The following is a 22,457-nucleotide window of genomic DNA, read 5'->3' as shown; positions in this document are numbered from 1 at the left end:
ACAAAGAAGGCCATTATATAATGATAAAGGGGTCAATTTATCAAGAGGATATAACACCTGTAAATATATATGCACCCAACATTGGAGCACCTAAATATTAAATATTAAGTAAATACCAAATGTTTAATAAATATTAAAACAAATACTAACAGATCTGAAGGAAAAAATAGACAACAATTCAATAACAGTAAGGGACTTCAATACCCCCACTTTCACAATGGACAGATCATCCAGACAGAAAATCAATAAGGAAATACTGGACTTTGTGATATTGTGTTTTATAATAAGAAATGTAAATTTGGCCTTTGTCTTATTTCTGGCACAGAGCTCCTAAAATCCTTGGAATTTTCTAAGTTGTAAGAGCCATAAAGGTGTGTTAATATTCATTGAAAAACCCATTCAACCACACCTGAGTCTATTAATGAGGTGACTTCTCCACCACACCTAAGGATGAGGGATGGTTGCCAGGGGAACCAACCATGTTATTGGAGGGTTGGAACTTTCAGTCCCATCCTCCTTGACCTCCAGGGAAGGGAGAGGAGCTGGAAGTTGAATTGATCACCAACAGCCAATGATTTAATGAATCATTCCTATGTAATGAAGCCTCCATCAAAACCCAAAAGGACGGGTTTGGAGAGCTTCCAGGTTGGTGAACATTTGGAAGTGCTGAGAGAGTGGCAAACTGGGAGAGGGCACGGAAGCTCCAAGCCCTTTCCCCATAACTTATCTATGCATCTCTTCCATCTGGCTGTTCCTTAGTTATATCCCTTTAATAATAAGCTGGTAATCTACTAATTTAAATGTTTCTCTGAGTTCTGTGAGTCACCCTAGAAAATTAACTGAACCTGAGGAGGGGAATCATAGGAACCTCTGATCTATAGCTGATCAATCAGAAGCACAGGTAACAAACTAGACTTCTGATTGGCATTTGAAGTGGGAGATGGGCAGCCTTATAAGACCAAGCCCTTATCCTGTGGGATCTGATGCTATCTCCAGGTAGATAGTGTCAGAACTGAGTTGAATTGTAGTACACACAGCTGGTGTCAGAAACACTTGGTGGTGGGGAAAAAACCTGCACATCAAAATTGGTTGCATAATCATGACTTGAATTATATTTTAGGCCAAATAGACCTAAAAGACATATACAGTACTTTCCATGCAAGAGCAGCAGAATACACATTCTTCTCAAACCCTCATGAAACATTCTCCAGGATAGATCATACGTTACACCACAAAACAAACCTTAGCAAATTTTAAAAGAGTGAAATCACACCAAGTATCTTTTCTGACCACAATGATATGAAAGTAGAAATCAATAGCAAGAGAAAAACTGGAAATTCACAAATATGGGAAACTCAACAACACACTCCTGAATAACCAATAGGTCAAAGAAGAAATAAAAAAGGAAATTTTAAAAAATCTTGAAACAAACAAAAATGGAAACACAACATACCAAAACTTATAGGATGTTGCAAAAGCAGTGCTAAGAAAGAAGTTTACATTGTGTTGTGTTGGTCCCAGACTATTGATAGTGATGCTCTCAGCTAGGTACACCTGAGGCACTCACCCTGGCCCATTTTACTCTTAGTGAGCCACACACACATTTCTCCAGCCAATGTTGTGGCTGGAGCAGCCCTTGGTTCTTATTATGATTGCAGGAAAAAACCGTCAGGGAATTTGAGGAACAAGATTTATTACTCACAGGTCCTGGAGCACAGCATACCCAGGGACTACACAGTGAGTTCAGAGGTAGAAAGAAAGAAAGAGAGAGAGAGAGAGAGAATAGACCTAGAACTCTGTCTTTATTAGGATCCAAGATTGGTGTATCTAGAGTTTTGTAGGCTCACGTTATTGGTTAACATAAAGCTTAAGAGGGACATTCCTTCTAAAAAACAAAAATGGTTCTGAAGAAACTGGGGGCAGGACGGAATAAAGATGCAGACATAGAGAATGGACTTGAGGACACGGGGAGGGGGAATGGTAAGCTGGGACAAAGTGAGAGAGTGGCATGGACATATATACACTACCAAACGTAAAATAGATAGCTAGTGGGAAGCAGCCGCATAGCACAGGGAGATCAGCTCGGTGCTTTGTGTCCACCTAGAGGAGTGGGATAGGGAGGGTGGGAGGGAAACATAAGAGGGAGGAGATATGGGGATATATGTATATGTATAGCTAATTCACTTTGTTATAGAGCAGAAACTAACACACCATTGTAGAGCAATTATACTCCAATAAAGATGTTAAAAAAAAAAAAAAAGAGGGACTTTCCTGGCTGTCCAGTGGTTAAGACTCTGCACTTCCACAGCAAGGGGCACAGATTCGATCCCTGGTTGGGTGAATTAAAATCCCGCATGCCGCACAGTGCAGCCAATAAATAAATAAAGCTTAAGAGCAGGAATTAGGGCATAGGAAGGGAGAAGCAGGATCACTCAAATGGTCAGTTATCCAGGTTACCCAGGGCTTTCTGAAAGAGGGACCTTCATGGGTAGGGGGTGACCTAATTCCTTATCTGATTATTTTGCTAGTAGTTGTGTCATACAGCTGCCAAGATGTTTATTCAAGATGGATGTCTTTTGAAATGGATGCCTTGACAATCAAAAGCTTAATGTCAGGCACTAATATATCTGTAAGTGCCTATATTTTTTAAAAATCTTAGATAAATGACCTAATTTTTCACCTCAAGGAATTAGAAAAAGAAGAACAAACTAAGTGCAAAGTCAGCAGAAGGAAGGAAATAACAAAGATCAGAGGAGAAATAAATGAAATAGAGATTAGAAAAACAACAGAAAAGAAAATGAGGACTTCCCTGGTGGTGCAGTGGTTAAGAATCTGCCTGCCAATGCAGGGGACACGGGTTCGAGCCCTGGTCGGGGAAGATCCCACATGCCGCGGAGCAACTAAGCCCGTGCGCCACAACTACTGAGCCTGTGCTCTAGAGCCCATGAGCCACAACTATTGAGCCTGTGAGCCACAACTACTGAGCCCGCATGCCACAACTACTGAAGCCTGTGCACCTAGAGCCCATGTTCCACAACAAGAGAAGCCACCGCAATGAGAAGTCTGTGCACCGCAACGAAGAGTCGCCTCCGCTTGCTGCAACTAGAGAAAGCCCGTGAGCAGCAACGAAGATCCAATGCAGCCAAAAATTAATTAATTAATTAATTTTTAAAAAATAACTAGCATCTTAAAAAGAAAAATGAGCTGAGGATCTGAATAGACATTTTTGCAAAGTCATATAAATGGCCAACAGGTACATGAAAAGGTGTTCAACATTACTAATTATCAGGGAAATGCAAATCAAAACCATAATGAGTTATCACCTCACCCCTAGAATGGCTATTACCACAAAGACAAGAGATATCAAAGGCTGGTGAGGATGTGAAGAAAACTGTGCACTACTGGTGGGAATGTAAACTGGTGCAGCCACTATGGAACACAGCATGGAGTTTCCTCAAAGAATTAAAAATAGAGCTACCATATGATCCAGCAATCATACTTCTGGGTATATAGCCAAAGCAAAAGAAATCACTATCTCTAAGGAAATGAAATCAGTATCTCAAAGAGATATCTGCACTCCCATGTGCATTGCAGCATTATTCACAATAGGCAAGACATGGAAGCAACCAAAGTGTTCATTGACCAATATATGGATAAAGAAAATGTGAGATATATACATATTATAAATATATCTGTATATATTTATAAAACATATATATTACAAATACATATATCAGTTAAATGTGATATATACATACACATTATTCAGCCATAAAAAAAGAAGGAAATCCTGCCATTTGAGAAAACATTGATGGACCTTGAGGGTATCATAGTAACTGAAAGAGTCAGACAGAGAAAGACAAATACTGCATGATCACATGATTTATATGTGGAACCTAAAAACATGGAACTCATAGAGAGTAGAATGGTGGTTGCCAGGACTGAGGGGTGGGGGAAATGGAGAGATGTTGGCCAAAGGGTACAAACTTCCAGATACAAGATGAATATGTCCTGGGGATGTAACATACAGCATGGTGACTATAGTTAACAATCCTGTACTGTATACTTGAAAGTTGCTAAGAGAGTAGATCTTAAATGTTCTCACCACATACACACACACACACAGGTAACTATGTGAGGTGATGGAGGTGTTAACTAACTTATTGTGGTAATCATTTTGCAATATATATGTGTATCAAATCATGTTGTACACCTTAACCTTATACAATGTTGTACGTCTATTATGTCTCAATAAAGCTGGAACACTTGAAAGAAAGGAAGAAAAAAAGAAATGTCACCATGTTGCCATTTTAAAAACCTGTACATGGACGTGTACAGCAACTTTATTCATAAGTGGTAAAACTTGGAAGCAACCAAGATGTCCTTGAGTAGGGGAATGGATAAACTGTGGTACCTCTGGATAATGGAATATTATTCAGTGCTAAGAAGAAATGAGCTATCAAGCCATGAAAAGACACTGAGGAACCTTAAATGCAGCACTAAGTGAAGAAGCCAGCCTGAAAAGGCTACATATTGCATGATTCCAACTATATGATATTCTGGAAAAGAAAACACTATGGAGATATTTGTGACAAAAACTCATACAGCAAAACAATGACTCATTTTTGAAATAAGACTGCTTTGGAATTCAAAATGTCACCAGGAAAGGGCAAATTAGATGGGACATTCTGTTTCTTTCCTAAACATGTAACTGTTTGGAATCCAACTGTGATTTCACAACTTTATGCTTTAAAACCATACTTCCTGAGCAAGGGAGCTTTAACTTATGATGATAAGTTAACATTGGAATGTGCTTCGGGAATGTTCAAAAATGATGAACATCTTGGACACCGATAGCAGCATATAAGTTTATAGATGCAAAGACCTGATTGACAAATAGTTGGTCTACAAAACAAACCTGTTTTGGAGAGCTAGATATGAATTCCTACAAGTCAAAAAGCTTGTTGTTGCTAGTTAGTAAAACCCATGCTGAAAGGCTTTAGGTGGGAGGATATTTAGCTTGATGTCTTCACATTGGAATGACACCAATAATCAGAGTAGGGAGTTCCCTGGCAGTCCAGTGGTTAGGACTCTATGCCTGAGTTCAATTCCTGGTCCGGGAACTAAGATCCCTCAAGCCGCAGGATGCGGCCAATAAATAAATAAAAATTTTTTTAAAAAGAGAATCAGAGTAATTGTGGGCCCGCTAAGAGCAGGGAATCAACTCAAAGTGATGTCATCTTTGTGTTAGTTTTATCACCACATAAAAGAGAAAGATGTTCTAAAGGCTGCAGTCCATTCAAAGAAGTATTTTTGGAAAAGAAAACTGAAAGTAAAAATATCCTACTGTGTAAAATGGGACAGAAAGAAATGTCACGTTATTTTTATTAAATATAGAATATTATCTAAGTCCTATTGCATTTATATTCTCCTTTTGCAGTCTTACATGTATATACCTCAAGAATCTTAAGAATATGCAACAATATAACCTACAAATTTAATGTCCAGTAAAGAGTTTAAAAAGTAGTTCAAATATTGCTGTATCAGAGGCCAGAAACATTATAAACATATCATACACATTTTTCTCAAACATATTGTTGGATGTGTTTTCTATTAGTAGTACTACTAAGTACTGAAATACTAATTGCCACTGTTAATTAGTCCTATTGTGGTTTTTGTTGAAACAATAGCATTTATGTAACAGGAAAGTAAATAATGAACAATAAGTAAATAAACACCAATTTTTCATATTCTTATGTTAAAGTAGTAACTTTGTGGGTGTGTAATTATTATCTATTACATGATGCCTCCTGTCAGGTGTGGCTGTGTCCTGTCTAGACTCTCGAAGCCCACCAGCCCCGAGCCCTACCCAAGCCCGGAGGTAGGGAAACCTCACCCCACCTCCACCCAACCCGCACGCGCACAAGGCCCGCCCTCATGATAAATCCCGCCCCCTGAACACTGGTGCTTCTTTGGCCCCACCTCCGCAGTGTCCAGGCTCCGCCCCTCGTGGCCCAGACAGTGCAGTCTCCGAGGAGGACTGGCCTCTTCCGATGTAGGTTGTCATGGTGGCGCCCAACCCGCCTTGCCTCGCCTTTTCCGGTCTCAGTCCGGCGTGGCAAAGCAGGCAGGCTGCCTTAGCCCTTTCAAGCCCTCTCTGTCATGGCGGCGCCCTGCCTCTCCTTCCGGCCACAGCCTATCATGGCGGTGCCCTGAGTAGCCACTTCCGGACCCAGACCCCTACATTGCCCTGGCTTTTCTCACTCCTGGCTGCCATGGCGGCGCCCAGAGTTTACCGGAAGTACAACATCGGAAGTGAGCCGTGGCCTCTGCCCTGAAGCGAGAGCGGCGCTGGGAAAGATGGCGGCGGCGGCGGCGGCGGCGGCGGTGGGCAATGCGGTGCCTTGCGGGGCTCGGCCTTGCGGGGCCCAGCCCGCCGGGCAGCCCAAGCCCAGGCCGCTGCCGCGCACTCTCCTTGCCGCCGGGCCGGCGCTCATAGAGAGCGGCGACGAGCTGGTCGCGGCCGTGTGGCCGTACCGGCGGCTGCCGCTGCTGCGGCGCCTCACGGTGCTGCCGTTCGTGGGGCTGCTCTACCCAGCCTGGCTGGGTGCCGCGGCTGCCGGCTGCTGGGGCTGGGGCAGCAGCTGGACGCAGATCCCCGAGGCCGCGCTGCTTGTACTCGCCACCATCTGCCTCGCGCACGCGCTCACCGTCCTCTCGGGACATTGGTCCGTGCACGCGCACTGCGCGCTCACCTGCACCCCGGTAAGTGTGCGCACCCGAGACCGACCCTGGGCATGGTCCGGCCTCACCGCGGATCCCAGCTACTGAGATTGTGTCCGTCCCCAACCCAGCCGGGGCCTCCGCATCGGCTGGAGCCGGGTCCCTAGAGGCGCCCTCCACCCTTTTGCGCTAGCTAAATTCTGGCCCCGCTTCTGACTTGGCTGTGTAACGCTGGCGCAGGTTACTTCCCTTCTCTGGAATTCCTCTCTGGTGTGGTCATTTAGATTCGATAAGGTAATACCTGTAAAAAGCTTAGCGCAGGGCCCGGGATATGTCACCATTTACTAGCTCCCATACTAGCGAGTAGTCGGTTGTTTCTCCTGGAAGCGGTCTTACCTTCTTTGTTGTCTGTCTCCTACCTTGTTGTTCGTAGTGTGAGGTTAGACCTGTGGGATGGGTTTCCCTGTCTGTGGAGCTTGGTTTGAGAACTGAGCATCAGTCCTGCTGGCCAGGGCTCAGAGCCCCCCACCGCCACCCCATGACGACCAAAATGAGCTTGAAATGCAGTTAACTGCAGCGTTTAAGAGGAGCAGTGGGTGTTTGTGAGCAAGTGACTTAACTGCTTGGAGTCTCTTTATGTCTGTCTGCAGGGGTGATGGTAATGAGGACTGCCGTCAGAATACAACAGCGAGGTAGTGCATGTGACCCTTAGTCGTGAGATCTGGATGAGTGAGAGCTGCCCTGGGTTAGCAGTTGATATCAGTGACTGTGCCACTGCCCTCTGAGCCTGCCTCGGATGACACCAGCAGGTTTTGGAGCCATGGGCACTGAGGTCAGCCTCCCCTCTGATCCCACCACCCACCACAGGTTTGCTAAAAGAAGAGGAAAAGGGAACAGCACCCAGGGCTGCAGAAAGAAAAAGAGAAACCACACCACCACCACCCTCCCTCACCCCTCTTTGACCCTAAATGTGGACTGAATTCTCTTTCTCTTGAGAAAGTGAAATCTCTCTTATCCCAGGGGAGAGACTCAAACTTCTCAAACTTCTGGGATTGGTGGTTTCAAGTCAGTACAATGAAGGACCCCAGTGAGAGACAAAAGAATGGAGGGAAGTTGGGGGGTAACACCCCCAAACTTCCAGCTGCCTATTGGCCTGCAGCTAAAAAGTGTGACTGTTAACTTTCTCTCCAGGGATGGAGAAGAAAGAAGAACTAAGCAGCTGTGGGGTTAGGACAGACAGATCTGGGTTTGCATCAGAGATCTCAGACAGGGGTGCTTCTGCTCTCTGGGTTTCAGCTTCCCCTTGTGTAAAGTGAGAACTGTAACACCTACCTCAGGGTGCCATTGTAAGAGGAAACAGAGGAACTCTGCGAAGCACCTGGCGTGTGGCTGGCCGCATGTCGTGCTTTGCACTTTTCTACCATAGCGTTTCCTGCGGTTATAGTTCTGTCTCTTGTTGTTATTTTTGCCTGCTTTGGGGCCTGTGAACTTCTGGAGAGGCAGGGCCTTGTTTCTCAGGGTCACCGCCATGTCCCCCAACCCCCCGCCTCCCCCCCCCCAAAAAAAACACATGGCAACACGGGTTCTGGTGGAGCAGAGGTGGGATGGATTCAGGGAGTGCCAACGCAGTTTCATTCAGCGCCTCCGTGTGTTAGGTGCTGGAGAAATAACAGAGAACAAAACAGACGAAACACATTGTTTTCATGGTGTTAGTGGGAGAGATGGATCTCAGCAGTCAATGGTAAAGAGAGAAAACCAGGATGAGGATTTTGTGAGGGATCTTTAGATGGAGCATCCAGGGGCAGCGTCCTGAGAAGGTGACATCTGAGCACAGGCCTGAAGCCAGCGGTGTGACCATGCGTTCCAGGCAGAGGAAACAGCATGTGCCCTTAGCTGAGGCAAGGATGAGCCTCATCATCCCTTGCCACTCGAGGACACGGCGAGAATAGTAATGGGCACGGGGGGCAGAGGGGGAGCAGCGGGCCAGGTGGGCTGTAACAGGGCTTGGCTCGCGTGCACTGAGAGTGTACCTCATGCCGGGCAGCATTCTTCCTGCCTGAGTTCACCTTCGTCAGCAGAGCTCTGTGCGCTGGGCGCTGTTCATGACCCTGGCTTTATGATATGGGCAGGACCAGAGGCCCAGTGCAGTGCTGTCCCTTGTCCCAGTGACAGACTGGGGAGTGGCCAGTCAGCACCCAGAGCCCAGTGGCATGTTCCAGAGCATGTCCACAGCGCTGCGGCCCCCGTGACCTCCCCAGTGGAAGCCGTGGAGCTGGGGCTTGAGAAGGGCTCAGCGGCAGCACTTTGCCTCTCACAGGAGTTCGACCCCAGCAAAGCAACCTTCGTGAAGGTGGTGCCGACTCCCAACAACGGCTCCACTGAGCTCGTAGCCCTGCACCGTGATGAGGTAGGGACCATCTGCTCCAGCATGGGCTTGGATGGGATCCCCAGGCCCTGACATTCCCAGGTCAGGGGCCTCTGCCACAGACACACCTCCCACAGGGCGAAGATGGCCAGGATGTGCTGTCCTTCGAATTCCAGAAGATCAAGTATTCCTATGATGCTCTGGAGAAGAAGCGTTTCCTCCCCGTGGCCTTTCCTGTGGGAAACCCATTCTCATTCTACCAGAGCAACAGAGGGTTCCAGGAGGACTCGGAGATCCGTGCAGCCGAGAAGAAGTTTGGGAGCAACAAGTGAGTCCCAGCGTCCCCGTGCATCGCCCCTGCTGAGACAGGACGGGGCCTCTGCCTGTGGTCACCAGCCCGGGTCCCTATCCCAGCTAGTGGCTCCTTCCCCATTTGTATATGCCCTGTGGTTTGGAGGAATCCACCTTTTCAACAAAACATCCCAGGTGGACGTGGCAGGCGCCCTCTGAGAAACGTGTTCTAGTCTAGTCTCCCTCAAACTTGCCTGCTGATAGGAACCCCCTGGAGGGCCCACAGCTTGGAGCCTGGCCCAGGGCTGTTCATCCTTGTCTTGTGTTGGTAACTTGTGTTCTCTTCTTTATTTTGAATATTTTCTGTAAATGTAAATTTTTGTCATTCTTCTCATACATATCCCAGTACTTTATGAGTGGTGATAAAAAAAGATGGTGGGGAGCAGGATAGCTCTTGTTTGTACCAGGTAGAATGCAGATGCTCTGTCAGCACTTTCTCCTTTAACTTTCACCAAAACCACCGGTGTTGACAGGAGCTGGGAGGGGTCAGAGCTGGGCTTCAGAGCCCCCATCCTGGCCACGGTGATAATTGTCCTTGACTCAAAAATGCTCAGAATCTCGACGAAATTATTTCTTGACCTAGTTGCTTTTCAAAAAATTACAAATACGTTACTGCAACCCGCGATCTAGTAGGAAGGTTTATAGGAAACATTTACTGATCCTCCCCTCCCCAACCCAGGTCAGCCATGGTGGCAGCCTGGGATGTCTACTTTCACACCGTCCTCGCTTATGCAAAGGTACCCTACACAGTCCAGGGTGGGGCTCAGTTTTTATTGCAATGCAGCCACTGTGCAGTTTCTTTTTCTCAAATCCCATGTCCTGGATATCACTCCAGATCTGCAGGGCAAAACAAGGACGGCGGTAGTGGACCTGGCTGGTCCCATGGCCAGACAGGGCCACCACACAGAGTGCTGTAGAGCCCACCTTTCGGCCCTGCTTCTCAAATTCCAGGGCTTTTATTTAGGGAGTCTTTGGAACAGCCCAGCTCAGGCTCCCCCTCTCCATAGTGAGGTGGGGCTCAGGCACTGTATTTCAGGCCCCAGGGGACTCCACAGCACCTAGCTGCCGGGCCTCCTCTGTGCAGCTTCAGGGCTCCCGTCCCACGGTCAGCCATTCCTCTCCCCTTGCCTTGTCACCCACCCAGATGATAGGTTCTCGTCTTGCACCAGCCCCGCTCAGGGGGGCGGCTGCCTGAGGAGCCCAGTGCTGATTCAGAAGCTTCACCTGGGTCCTGCAGAGCAGAGGGCTGGGGGCAGTCCGCGCACCTGCTTCAGTGCCACACAGTCGAGGAGAGCCGTAGTTGAGCATCCCAATGTCTGGAAGCTCACCAGGGCCCCTAGTTGCCCAGGGAGGCCTTCCGTGCCCAGAAGTGGAGGTGTCAGGGGTGGGGCCCCTGGGACTTCCCACCGGGAACAGGGCGTGGCATCTGGTCTCTTTCAGGGCCGAGATGGTGGTGCCTGACTTCTCAGAGCTGTTCAAGGAGAGAGCCACGGCGCCCTTCTTTGTGTTCCAGGTAAAGCAGCAGCTCTGGTCCTTCTCCCCGCACTGTTCCTTGGGGCTTTCACGGTCCACCTCCAAACATGAAAACCTCTCCCTGTCCTCGTGGTCAGAGCCTGTGGGCGGAATGGCCCTCGTGTGCCATCCAGTCCTCCGGAGGCATTCTCCCTGCGTTCCCAGGAACAGACAGGCCCGTGTCCCATAGGTGTTCTGCGTGGGACTCTGGTGTCTGGACGAGTACTGGTACTACAGCGTCTTCACACTCTCCATGCTGGTGGCCTTCGAGGCCTCCCTGGTGCAGCAGCAGATGCGGAACATGTCAGAGATCCGGAAGATGGGCAACAAGCCCCACATGATCCAGGTATGGCCAGTAGCGTGATGGGTGGGTAGGAGGGTCCCTGTGGCCTTGGGGTGGGCGAGGCGTGGGCACATCCCCAGAGCTGACTGAACCCCAACCCCTCCCAGGTCTACCGGAGCCGAAAGTGGAGGCCCGTTGCCAGCAATGAGATTGTTCCCGGGGACATCGTCTCAATCGGTGAGGCCCAGTTCTGCTCCTTCCCAGTGGGAGCCCAGGCCTCAGGCTCTGTCCAACCCTCCTGCCCCTGCCCTGCAGGCCGCTCCCCACAGGAGAACCTGGTGCCATGCGACGTGCTGCTGTTGCAGGGCCGCTGCATCGTGGACGAGGCCATGCTCACTGGGGAGTCGGTGCCCCAGATGAAGGTGCTGGGTCAGGAGTGGAGGGAGGGGGGTCCTCAGTCTACTCAGGCGCGTCACTGTCCCACCCATTGAGGAGGAAACGGGCCAGGGAAGGGCTGGTGACTGGGCCAGGAGACTGGAGGAGGCATAGCATCTGGATGGAGATCCTGGGTTTCCTGGCAGATCAGTGCCCTGGACTAAGGGGAGCCAGGTGGTGATGAGGAGAGGGAAGGAGATGAGAGGCCAGGAGCATCGGTGGGGTGCCAGGCCCCCTGGGATCTCAGGCTGAGGTGGGCTGAGAGAAGCCGGGAAGCTGTGAATCCGGGGTGAGGCCGGGTACAGGCTCACAGGGAGTCTATGCTGCACATGAAGGTGGAAGGAAGACAGCGTGGAGCCCCCGCCCCTGTGAGGTGCACCGGCTTGGCTGGGGAGCCCTGTGAGGGTCAGGCAGGCTCCTCCCAGCCCCAGGGTCTGGCTCTCCAGCCTGGGGATGGAGAAGGAGGCCAAGGTGGGACTAGCCATTGACTTTACTGTTGTCCCCAGGAACCCATCGAAGACCTCAGCCCCAACCGGGTACTGGACCTCCAGGCCGACTCCCGGCTCCACGTCATCTTCGGGGGCACCAAGGTGGTGCAGCACATCCCTCCCCAGAAAGCCACCACAGGCCTGAAGCGTAGGTGCCTCAGGGGTGTCTGGGGGTGTCCTAGCCCTGCCACCCCCAAACCCTCAAAGTCTGCTTGGCTCTGAGAGAGTCGGGATGAGCAGACATGAATGATGCTGGTTCTTTGTCTCCCCAGCGGTGGACAGTGGGTGTGTGGCCTTCGTCCTGAGGACCGGATTCAACACATCCCAGGTGTGGCACCTTGCCCAGTTCTGAGGAGGGTGGTCCCTGGGGCGTATGGTGGACAGCTGAGATGGCAACTCTTTCAGACCCCAGAACATCCACCCCATAGGCTCACTCTGATACCAGGTACTGGGCTGGGGGCCAGAGTGCTGAGACAAGCCCCAGACTAGGCCTGCTTTCCCCGGCTGAGGTTCTGCCTCACAGACAGACTGATTTTGGTCCTGCACACTTGAGGATCTAAAACTCTGGGCCATAAACTCTTCACTAAAGTGGCATGAGGATTCCTTGGTAGAGACGATGGTCAGATCTCCTTCCAGAAAATTCATCCCTCCGCCCCAATCTCAGCCACTTCCTTCCCTGACCCCTAGTCTTCAGTCACTGGTCTCCGTAACTCTGTAGCTGTTGGCTGAGTTGCAGCCGCCCACATAGCTGTGCAGTTCCTGGAACAGCTGTGTTGTCAGCTGTGGCGCTCAGTCAGCCCAGGCAGGCACTCCCTAGCAGCAGAGAGAACCTGGCCCTGGTGCTTTTAGGCAGGAAAGGCCGCCACCCTCCCAGGAAAGATCTCTGTCCCTCCGTCCCTCTAGGGCAAGCTGCTGCGCACGATCCTCTTTGGGGTCAAGAGGGTGACAGCGAACAACCTGGAGACCTTCATCTTCATCCTCTTCCTCCTGGTCTTTGCCATTGCGGCAGCCGCCTACGTATGGATCGAAGGTAAGCACCGTGACCACTCCCCCCCGCCTCCCCACCATCTGCTGGACCCCGTGCCCGTGGCCCCCAGGCTGGCAGGCCCTGTCTTCGCAGGTACCAAGGACCCCAGCCGGAACCGCTACAAGCTGTTTCTGGAATGCACGCTGATCCTCACTTCTGTCGTGCCCCCCGAGCTGCCCATTGAGCTGTCTCTGGCCGTCAACACTTCCCTCATTGCTCTGGCCAAGCTCTGTGAGTCTCTGGGGCAGGGACAGGGTGCCGAGTGGGCTGGGGCCCGGCAGCACCCCTGACACTGGCTCCCACCACCCAGACATGTACTGCACGGAGCCCTTCCGGATCCCCTTCGCCGGCAAGGTGGAGGTGTGCTGCTTTGACAAGACAGGGACCTTGACCAGCGACAGCCTGGTGGTGCGCGGTGTGGCCGGGCTCCGGTGAGCGTGGGGAGTCTGGATCGCAAGGCGCCCAGCCGGGAGCGTTCTGGGAGCTCAAGGGACAGACAGCTGCCCAGCCCAAGCCTTCGAAGTGAGGGCCTGTCACAGGCCCTACCACAGAGGTCCATTCTAGGGAGCCCCCAAGCATTCTTCAGTGTGAGTGACAGTGGCAGGGGGCTCAGCTTGGGCTCCAAGCAGCCACGTGACCTCTGGGGGCATTCATGAGACGCGTGCAGGTGTCGCAGGGACCAAGACAACACCCTGCAGCCCCCACTGTGACCGGCAATTCCCAGGGGGTCCCTCTACCCAGTCACCTCCATCCTGTAACCAGCTATTCTTCCTCCTTGCAGAGATGGGAAGGAGGTGACCCCTGTGTCCAACATCCCCATAGAAACACACCGGGCTCTGGCCTCATGCCATTCCCTCATGCAGCTGGATGACGGCACCCTTGTGGGTGACCCGCTTGAGAAAGCCATGCTGACGGCCGTCGACTGGACGCTGACCAAAGGTGAGGGGCTGGAGCCTCGGCCACACCTCCAGCTCTTACGTCCCCGGGCAGGCGGGGTGTACCTCTCAGGCACCTGTGTGTTCAACTCAGGCAGGTGGGTGGGCACAGGCTCACCTCTGACCTGGGGCAGGGTCCTCCATACCCAGATCTCCCAGCTCGGACCCCTCCCAGAGCCAGGAGTTCCTGCAGGCCCCGGGTCTGGAGGTGGGGGGAGGAAGGGGATGGAGGGAGGAAGGGCACGGAGGGGGCAGGTGGGGGCTTGGCTGCCTCTTTGGAGCGAAGGCCCTCAGGACTCGTACTTATTTGTTTCCAGATGAGAAAGTATTCCCCCGAAGTATTAAAACTCAGGGGCTGAAAATTCACCAGCGCTTTCATTTTGCCAGTGCCCTAAAGCGAATGTCCGTGCTCGCCTCCTACGAGAAGCTTGGCTCCACCGATCTCTGCTACATCGCGGCCGTGAAGGGGGCCCCTGAAACCCTGCACTCCATGGTGAGCCAGCCCCAGCCCAGGGTGGGGAGGGGGGTGCGGGGCGGTTGGTGACATCCCCCCTGCGTTCCCTGCAGTTTGCCCAGTGCCCACCTGACTACCACCACATCCACACGGAGATTTCCCGGGAAGGAGCCCGTGTCCTGGCTCTGGGGTATAAGGAGCTGGGGCACCTCACTCACCAGCAGGTAAGGGCCCAAGCCCCCCTCCTACCGGCCCCTTGTCCGCATCACCTTCTGTCCCCTGTGGCACCACCATGAACGGGCACGATTTCATCTTCCTCCTCCCTGGCCTCTACCTTTGGAGGCCCCAGGTGGCACTCAGTCCTCAGTTTCTTCTCGTCCCCTGTATGCCCCATTCCCCACAGACCCCATCCCACCCCAGAACCCAGGGCTGCTCCCTAGAGAGCACACCCAGGTCTCACTTCCTATCCTCACATCCACGGGTTCTCTCACACCCCCTTGGGGAACACCCTGGGGCACCTTAGATTCCCTATCTCCAGCCCAGCTCCACCCCTGCCTTGCCCAACCACCTGGTCACTGCATGATCTTGGGGTATCCCCAGCCCTCAGTCACACCCCACGTACCATTGGCTGTAGGCTCTCCTCCCACCTCCAGTACCAACGCTGCTCCTTTACCTGCTTCCACCTTGGCCCTCATCCAAGTGACTTTCGTCTGCTTGCACCCAGTGGCCATGAGACCCTTCCAGAAGGCACACCAGGTCACACCTCTGTTCAGAGCCTCGTTCAAGGCCCGTTCCTGAGCCTAGTCACAGACCCTTCAGAGCCCCCCGGGTCTGTGCCACCCCACGACCCTCTCTGCCCCATTCCCCTGGCTTCATCTCTCGTGGTAATCAGTGCTCTGATTTCTGTGACCTTCTTTATTACATGTCTCCTCCAGTAGAAGGCAAGTTCCATGAGGGCAGAGATTTTTTAGTTTCTGGTATGAGATAGGGAACGTGAGCTCTTGCTCAGTGGTTATCGAAGGAGAGTCCCAACTTTCCTGTTCTAGAAAATGAAATACAGGGGCTTTGTGTCATGCTGTTGTCCATGGTAGCGGGTAGAGGCACCGTTGGGGGGCCAGGGCCACCCAGCCACTGCTGAGCCCCTCTGCCACCAGGGCGCCTCTCACTCTCCCCACACCTCTCACCTTCTGACCCTCCAGTGTCCCTCCTGCAAGGATGGGGCCTTCTCTGACCTCGCCCCCCCCCTCGACCCCAGCGTGTTGTCAGAGCTTGGGAAATGGGGGAGGGGGAGAGACAGGTCATGAGGGCACTGCTGTCTCCATCCACAGGCCCGGGAGCTCAAGCGGGAGGCCCTGGAGTGCAACCTCAAGTTCGTCGGCTTCATTGTGGTCTCCTGCCCACTCAAGGCTGACTCCAAGGCCGTGATCCGCGAGATCCAGAACGCCTCCCATCGGGTACAGCCAGTGGACCCCTCCCCACCAGGCCCCATGGGTGGGCAGTCTTGGCTACTTCTTACAGACAGGGGGATGTGACAGTAGAGGACAGTTCCATCCTCAGTGGGGCACTCAGCGGTGGGTATCTGGGTCTTGGAAGCAAAGGTTCCATGGCTTTTGGTTGAGCTCCACCATGGCTTGGATGCTCATGCTATCCCTCATGCCTGAGGATGCTCTGGGACTCAATCTGTGCCCACCCTTCTCACATCACTTTCTCAGGCCCCCAGCATCACTGGGAGATGAGGGCTATTCCCCCCACTCCGCCCCATCTTAGGAAAAAGCTGAGGCTGGGTTGGAGGATGTGGAGACAACACCCAGACGGGCTGTGTGTGTCCCAGTGGCTTTTCTCTGTCAATCTTGGTGGTTTGTGTATTCTAGTTCAGGACTCAGTTTAGGGTGTGGGAGGCGAGCCTGGCAGTGTCAGAGGGTAGTGACATGATTAGTCCTCATCTGGCCTCAGCAGTCAAGGCCCATCTTGCCATCACCAGGCTCTAAGCCAGAAGGCTAGAGCTTGTGTCATACCACCCCCAGTCTCCTGCCTGGAGCATCAACCAAGCCAAGAGGGTCCACAGCAAGGGCTGGCTCTTAGTTTGTGTTGCAAATAAAGGCTGTGGGTGTTCTCAGAAAGACGCACATACACATATCATTCGCAGAAAACCCTACCAGGTGAGGCAGGTTGAGGCTCCTGGAAGCCCAGTCCCCATTAGGGGGCCAAGCGCTTCCTCTGTGGCTGTCCTCAGAAGGGACTTGGCCCCCAGGTCTCCGGGCTGGAGTTCTGACCCACTGAGCCCTGCTGCACTGCCTCCGCCCTCTCCCCAGGTGGTCATGATCACCGGTGACAACCCGCTCACTGCCTGCCATGTGGCTCAGGAGCTGCACTTCATTGAAAAGGCTCACACGCTGATCCTGCAGCCTCCCACGGAGAGAGGTGAGGCCCCACGTGGTCGTGGGCTGGGGGGACCTTGAGTCCAAGAACAGCTCCCGCCTGGTGGCTCACCTCTGTGCCAGGCCTGAGTGAGCACGCCCAGCATCATCCAGTACCCATGACACAAGGCCTGCGGATCACAGCCCTGCCCCGTGCACACGCTTGGGCTGTCTGGCCGGGGCGCTCCACACCCCACCTGCGCGGTAGCATGCAGGCGGTCACCGGCTCTGGGGCCAGCGGCACCTTACAATGTTAAGGCGGTTGGTTGTGGTCACACCAGCCCACGTTTCATAGCCTCCCACCCGCCTTGGGCCTGGCTGGCTGCCTGTGCATGGCGAGTGCTCCCCTCTTGAGCACCGGGACTGCTGGGGCTCGTGTTTGGTGTGGCCAGAACCCGGGGCAGAGGGCTTGGTTTGCATTCGTCAGACTCTTTGCCCCACACGGGAGGGCTCGCCATTCCCACCCCACATAGGAGGAAGCCAACCAGGTCAGCTGTTGGGGCCCCTGCTCTATAGACAAGGAGACAGAGAAGTGAATCCATCCACCTGGATCGTTGGGAAACACGGTGACTAAGGATTTGAACTCAGATGTCCTGATTCCAGAACTCATGGTCTCTGGCCTCACCTGAGTAACCAAACTGCTTGCAAGTGGTGCCTCAGAATCAGAAAAATGGAGGGACGAATCCAGCCCCAGCACCTCTGGCTGGTGGGGTGGAGTCTGTCAGAGGCCGCAGGACAGCACCCAGTGCAGGGCCTGGCTTGGGAGCAACATGCACCAGTGATGTCACCGGGCTGCAGGCCAGAGGAGGGTGCCGGTATGGCCCGGCCGAGAGGGCTTCCAGAACCTCCCAGCCCTTCTCTCCATCTGCGCTGTTGATCCCAGGTCTCTGTCCCAGTCCCAGGCACTGTCTCTTCCAGAGCCTGGGGATCGTAGGCAGGTGGCCCAGAGGTGGCTGCCAAGACTGTTGGTGAGCGAGTGAAGCTGCTCTAACAGAACAGCTGCAACAAGAGCCAGGTGGAGATTATTTTCCTTTCAGGCTCTGACAGCTCAGGGCCAGCTGTCCAGTGCTGAGAAGGCTGGTGGGCGGCCCTCAGCTGTCCTCGGTGCTCAGCATCCGCACCTAGACCAACCAGCTAGAAAGGGGAAGTGGGTAGCAAGCAGTGTCTGGCCTGAGGAAGTGATTCAGGGTGCCCTGGCCCTAGGAGAGCAGAGTTTCAGGCAGGCGCCCAGGGTTGGGGGTTCATTAGGTGAAGGGTTGGGGGGAGGGAGTGGCGCGTCTGAGGTCAGGCTGCCTGGGTTTGAATCTGGCCCATCACATGATCTCAGGCCAGTGGCTTAGGCCCTGGGTTTTCAGATCCTTTGTATCGGAGGTTTCTGTGCATGGTCTCTGTGGGGTGCCTAGGGTCTGGGGTACAGGTTGATATGGACCTGGGGTGGGGGCCAAGAAGGTGCTCCAGAGAGGAGAGACTAGGACTGCACACGTGGGGTCCAAGTGAGAGGGTCCACCTGAGCAGCTGAGCCGCATCCCTGACCCTGGGCACTGGCCCTGCAGGTCGGCCGTGTGAGTGGCATTCCATCGACGGCAGCATCACGCTGCCCCTGGCCCAGGGCTCCCCGAAGGCACTGGCCCTGGATCACGCACTGTGCCTCACGGGCGATGGCCTGGCCCACCTGCAGGCCGAGGACCCCCAGCTGCTGCTTCGCCTCATCCCACACGTGCAAGTGTTCGCCCGAGTGGCCCCCAAACAGAAGGTGGGTACGGGGTGGCGGAGGGCAGGCGGGGCCCTGGGGATGGCATGCAACCCTCACTCAGCCCGTCTTTCCCCAAACAGGAGTTTGTCATCACCAGCCTGAAGGAGCTGGGCTACGTGACCCTCATGTGTGGGGATGGCACCAACGACGTGGGTGCCCTGAAGCACGCTGATGTGGGTGAGCCCCTGGGTTTGGGGGCTGTTCTGCCAACACCGGCTTACCATCAGGGACGCGCCACTGAGCAAGTTCTGTGAGGAAGCAGTAGTGAAGGGGCGGGGCAGGGACTGGTGGCACTGGGGATCTAAATGGCTCCAAGGCCGGGAAGAGATACAAGTGTCTGAGGAAAAGTGTGGCGGGCATCACCAAGAAGCTCTGGTGAGGGTCTAGGGCGGCTCCATGGGGCAGACACGACTTGGTTTTCTCAGGCCCCCCGGGCACTGTATGGGCTGCAAGGGCCAAGGCCAGAGGCCAGGGAGAGTTTATAGCCTCGGATCTGTGTCAACAGAATATAGATGTCAAGTTGATGTTTGAAGACCAATTTAACCTAGTTTCTTTCAGTGCTTTTCAGATATTCATTTGGTTTATCAGCTACGATATTTATGACACATCATTTACCTCATTATGATTCTTGGCAATAAACTTCTTTGGAGATCAGTTAGTTTTGACCTACATAGCATTATATACTTTATTTGGGTATTGTTTTTTTGTTGTCCTTAAGTAGTTTGTAGAAAGTAAGATAGATGCTCTCTGAGGCGCTCCTTGGGGTGGGTGATCAGGTAAAATGGGGAGGTTTGGCCCCGGGATTAGCTGCGCTGAGCAGACACTCCGTGCTCTGTGCCGGGGTGGCAGGCTCCCTCTGGCTCCTGACACACACTCCTACCAGGTGTGGCCCTCCTGGCCAATGCCCCTGAGCGGGTCATCGAGCGGCGGCGACGGCCCCGGGACAGCCCCGTCCTGAGCAACAGTGGAGTTAGGGCCACCTCCAGGGCAGCCAAGCAGAGGTCGGGGCTCCCACCCTCTGAGGAGCAGCTGGCCTCCCAGCGGGTGAGTCTCAGAAGGGGGGGCACCAGCACCCCCTTGTGGTCAGGTCTCACCCCTTGCTACCTGCCTCATAGGACCGCCTGAGTCAGGTGCTTCGGGACCTCGAGGACGAGAGCATGCCCATCGTGAAGCTGGGGGACGCCAGCATCGCTGCGCCCTTCACCTCCAAACTCTCCTCCATCCAGTGCAGTGAGTCCTGCTGCCGTGATCCTCCCCTACCCCATCCCTCGGCCCATCCTACCTGGCACCCACGCCCACACCTGCCTTCCCCCGCAGTTTGCCACGTGATCAAGCAGGGCCGCTGTACGCTGGTGACCACACTGCAGATGTTCAAGATCTTGGCGCTCAATGCCCTCATCCTGGCCTACAGCCAGAGTGTCCTATACTTGGAGGGTGTCAAGTTCAGTGACTTCCAGGCCACGCTGCAGGGGCTGCTCCTGGCTGGCTGTTTCCTCTTCATCTCCCGCTCCAAGGTGGGCCAGGACCCTGAGCAAAGCAGGGGCTCCCGCCCCAGCCCAAGGGTGCCCTCTGCTTCTCTAAGCCATGGTTCTTGCCCCAGAGGTGCCGGGAGGCTTCTCGGATTGATGACTGGCGACGCTTGGGCCAGCCAGGGCAGGCTCTTAAAGGCGCCACCACATGTCTGTTTTATCCTCACAGCAGCCCTTGGGATGGGAACCCTCATCCCCAAGTTACAGATGGGGATCAGGGGGCAGGGCGGGTGCCCACTGAGGCTCTTCAGAGTGCCGCCGCTCAGGCCCAGCACTGTCCACAGGCTGGGGTCTCAGGTGGGCCACACAATTGAGACAGATGGGAAAACGATCATCAAGACCACTCAGTATGCAGTGCTGAGAAAAACACCAAGTAGGTCACACAGGCTGTGGGGAATGGCCTCAGGGTCGGTCAGGGAGGTCTGTGTAATGCTGACATTCAGGCCAACGCATAAAGAACAAGAGAACCAGCGAGGAACTAGGCACAAAGACCGCAGATGGTCATGGGCTGATGCAAGGAGGCCCTGCTGGCCAGAGGGGGTGGGAGGTGGTCTGGGTTGATCAGACATGCCCCATGAGCAACAGGGAGGGCTTTAAGTTTATTCTAGAGTGGGGGCGGGGTGGATCTTAAGACCCCTATGGCTGGGCATTGAGCGAGGTGGGGGTGGCATCTGGACTGAGGGGATGGGGGGCAGACAGGGCTCTGGGGACTAGTGCTGACCTGTAACCCCCAGAATTTGGTGACCACTCTCTGCACAAGGCCTGCCAGGAAGCAGGGTAGGTGGGTGACCCCAGGGCGAGCCTGGGCCCTGACCCCCACTCTGCCCCTGCAGCCCCTCAAGACCCTCTCCCGAGAGCGGCCCCTGCCCAACATCTTCAACTTATACACCATCCTCACTGTCATGCTGCAGTTCTGCGTGCACTTCATGAGTCTCGTCTACCTGTACAGCGAGGCCCAGGCCCGGAGCCCTGAGAAGTGAGTGCACTCCCAGCCTGGGGGTGGACAGGCTGCTCCCAGAGGAGGCGGCATCCCTGCGGTTGGGGGGTGGCAGGAGAAACATGCAGACGTTGGCCTGGGGTGACCGGGGCCAGGCCAGCAGAGTCCACCAGGCGGAGTCCTGGTTCCGCGGGGGGGCAGCAGGAATCATGAAGGGGCCCTGACCCCCATGTGTCCCTGAAGGCAGGAGCAATTTGTGGACCTGTACAAAGAATTTGAGCCAAGCCTAGTCAACAGCACAGTGTACATCATGGCCATGGCCATGCAGATGGCCACCTTCGCCATTAACTACAAGGTGAGGCCCAGCCCGTGCCCGAGCACACCCTGCCCACCCTCTGGGCTGCCACGACACACAGCTGTCCATCTGCCTGTCCCCACAGGGCCCACCCTTCATGGAGAGCCTGCCTGAGAACAGGCCTCTGGTGTGGAGCCTGGCCGTGTCACTCCTGGCCATCGTGGGCCTGCTGCTTGGCTCCTCACCTGAGTTCAACAGCCAGTTTGGACTCGTGGACATCCCTGTGGAGGTGAGGGGCCCTGTAGACGCGGTCCCAGGACTTGGCCTGGACCTGTCTGCAGGCACCTGACTCACCAGCACTCCCTGTCCCACAGTTCAAGCTGGTCATCGCCCAGGTCCTACTCCTGGACTTCTGCTTGGCACTCCTGGTCGACCGCGTCCTGCAGTTCTTCCTGGGGACCCCAAAGCTGAAAGTGCCTTCCTGAGATGGCGGTGCTGGCACCTACTGCCCACTCTGCTGCCGCTGGGCAGGAGCCCCGCGAGGGCCCCAGGAGGGAACACTGCCCCCACGGTGAGGCTGACCTGGCCTTGCCCACCAAGACTGAGCTGGGACACCCCCACCCCACCCCCTACGGCTGTCTGAGGCCTGGCTGGCGGAACCAGCTCTGGGCCAGCGTCTTTGGTAAATAAAGCAGCATCAGTGATTTGAAGAAGACTTGCCTCCATCTCTGCGCCACAGAAGGGGTCGCTGGGGGCTGGGTGGTCCCCAAGGAAGGTCCTGGCACCCTCCTCATGGACTGTGTAAGGTTCTAACCTCCCTCTGCAACACATTCAGCACTTGGACAGGCCAAGCTCGGAACCCAGAGAGCTCTGCGTATTTCCTAGTTTTGCAAGCACCCCCATGTTTCTGTGGTCTCGCAGCTTCACGTTTTGACACCTCAGGCACTGAAGGG

General features: G+C 54.0%; 1 protein-coding gene across 2 annotated transcripts; it reads left to right on the top strand.

Annotated features, from left to right (window-relative positions):
* Positions 1 to 6,323: 6,323 nt before the first annotated feature.
* ATP13A1 (ATPase 13A1) lies at positions 6,324 to 22,217 on the top strand. Of its 2 annotated transcripts, none has more exons than XM_082457648.1 (26): positions 6,324 to 6,765; positions 9,041 to 9,130; positions 9,226 to 9,416; positions 10,880 to 10,952; positions 11,142 to 11,297; positions 11,402 to 11,471; positions 11,550 to 11,656; positions 12,176 to 12,305; positions 12,430 to 12,485; positions 13,061 to 13,187; positions 13,263 to 13,415; positions 13,495 to 13,615; positions 13,966 to 14,123; positions 14,437 to 14,612; positions 14,687 to 14,797; positions 15,902 to 16,027; positions 16,886 to 16,994; positions 18,544 to 18,743; positions 18,824 to 18,920; positions 19,627 to 19,787; positions 19,859 to 19,973; positions 20,061 to 20,257; positions 21,106 to 21,248; positions 21,453 to 21,564; positions 21,650 to 21,793; positions 21,879 to 22,217. In XM_082457648.1, the coding sequence occupies exons 1-26, from the start codon at positions 6,361 to 6,363 to the stop codon at positions 21,987 to 21,989; spliced, it is 3,639 nt and encodes a 1,212-aa protein (XP_082313774.1). In that variant the 5' UTR covers positions 6,324 to 6,360; the 3' UTR covers positions 21,990 to 22,217. The 2 variants fall into 2 exon arrangements, with proteins under 2 accessions (XP_082313774.1, XP_082313775.1); XM_082457649.1 differs by having other exon boundaries at positions 6,325 to 6,765; positions 13,278 to 13,415.
* The last annotated feature ends 240 nt before the right edge of the window (positions 22,218 to 22,457 follow it).

The sequence above is a fragment of the Balaenoptera physalus genome (genome assembly GCF_965194825.1).
Source record: "Balaenoptera physalus genome assembly, chromosome: 3".
Taxonomy (NCBI): Eukaryota; Metazoa; Chordata; class Mammalia; order Artiodactyla; family Balaenopteridae; genus Balaenoptera; species Balaenoptera physalus.
Note: the sequence above shows the minus strand (reverse complement) of the source record. Positions and strands in the feature narration are given on the sequence as shown.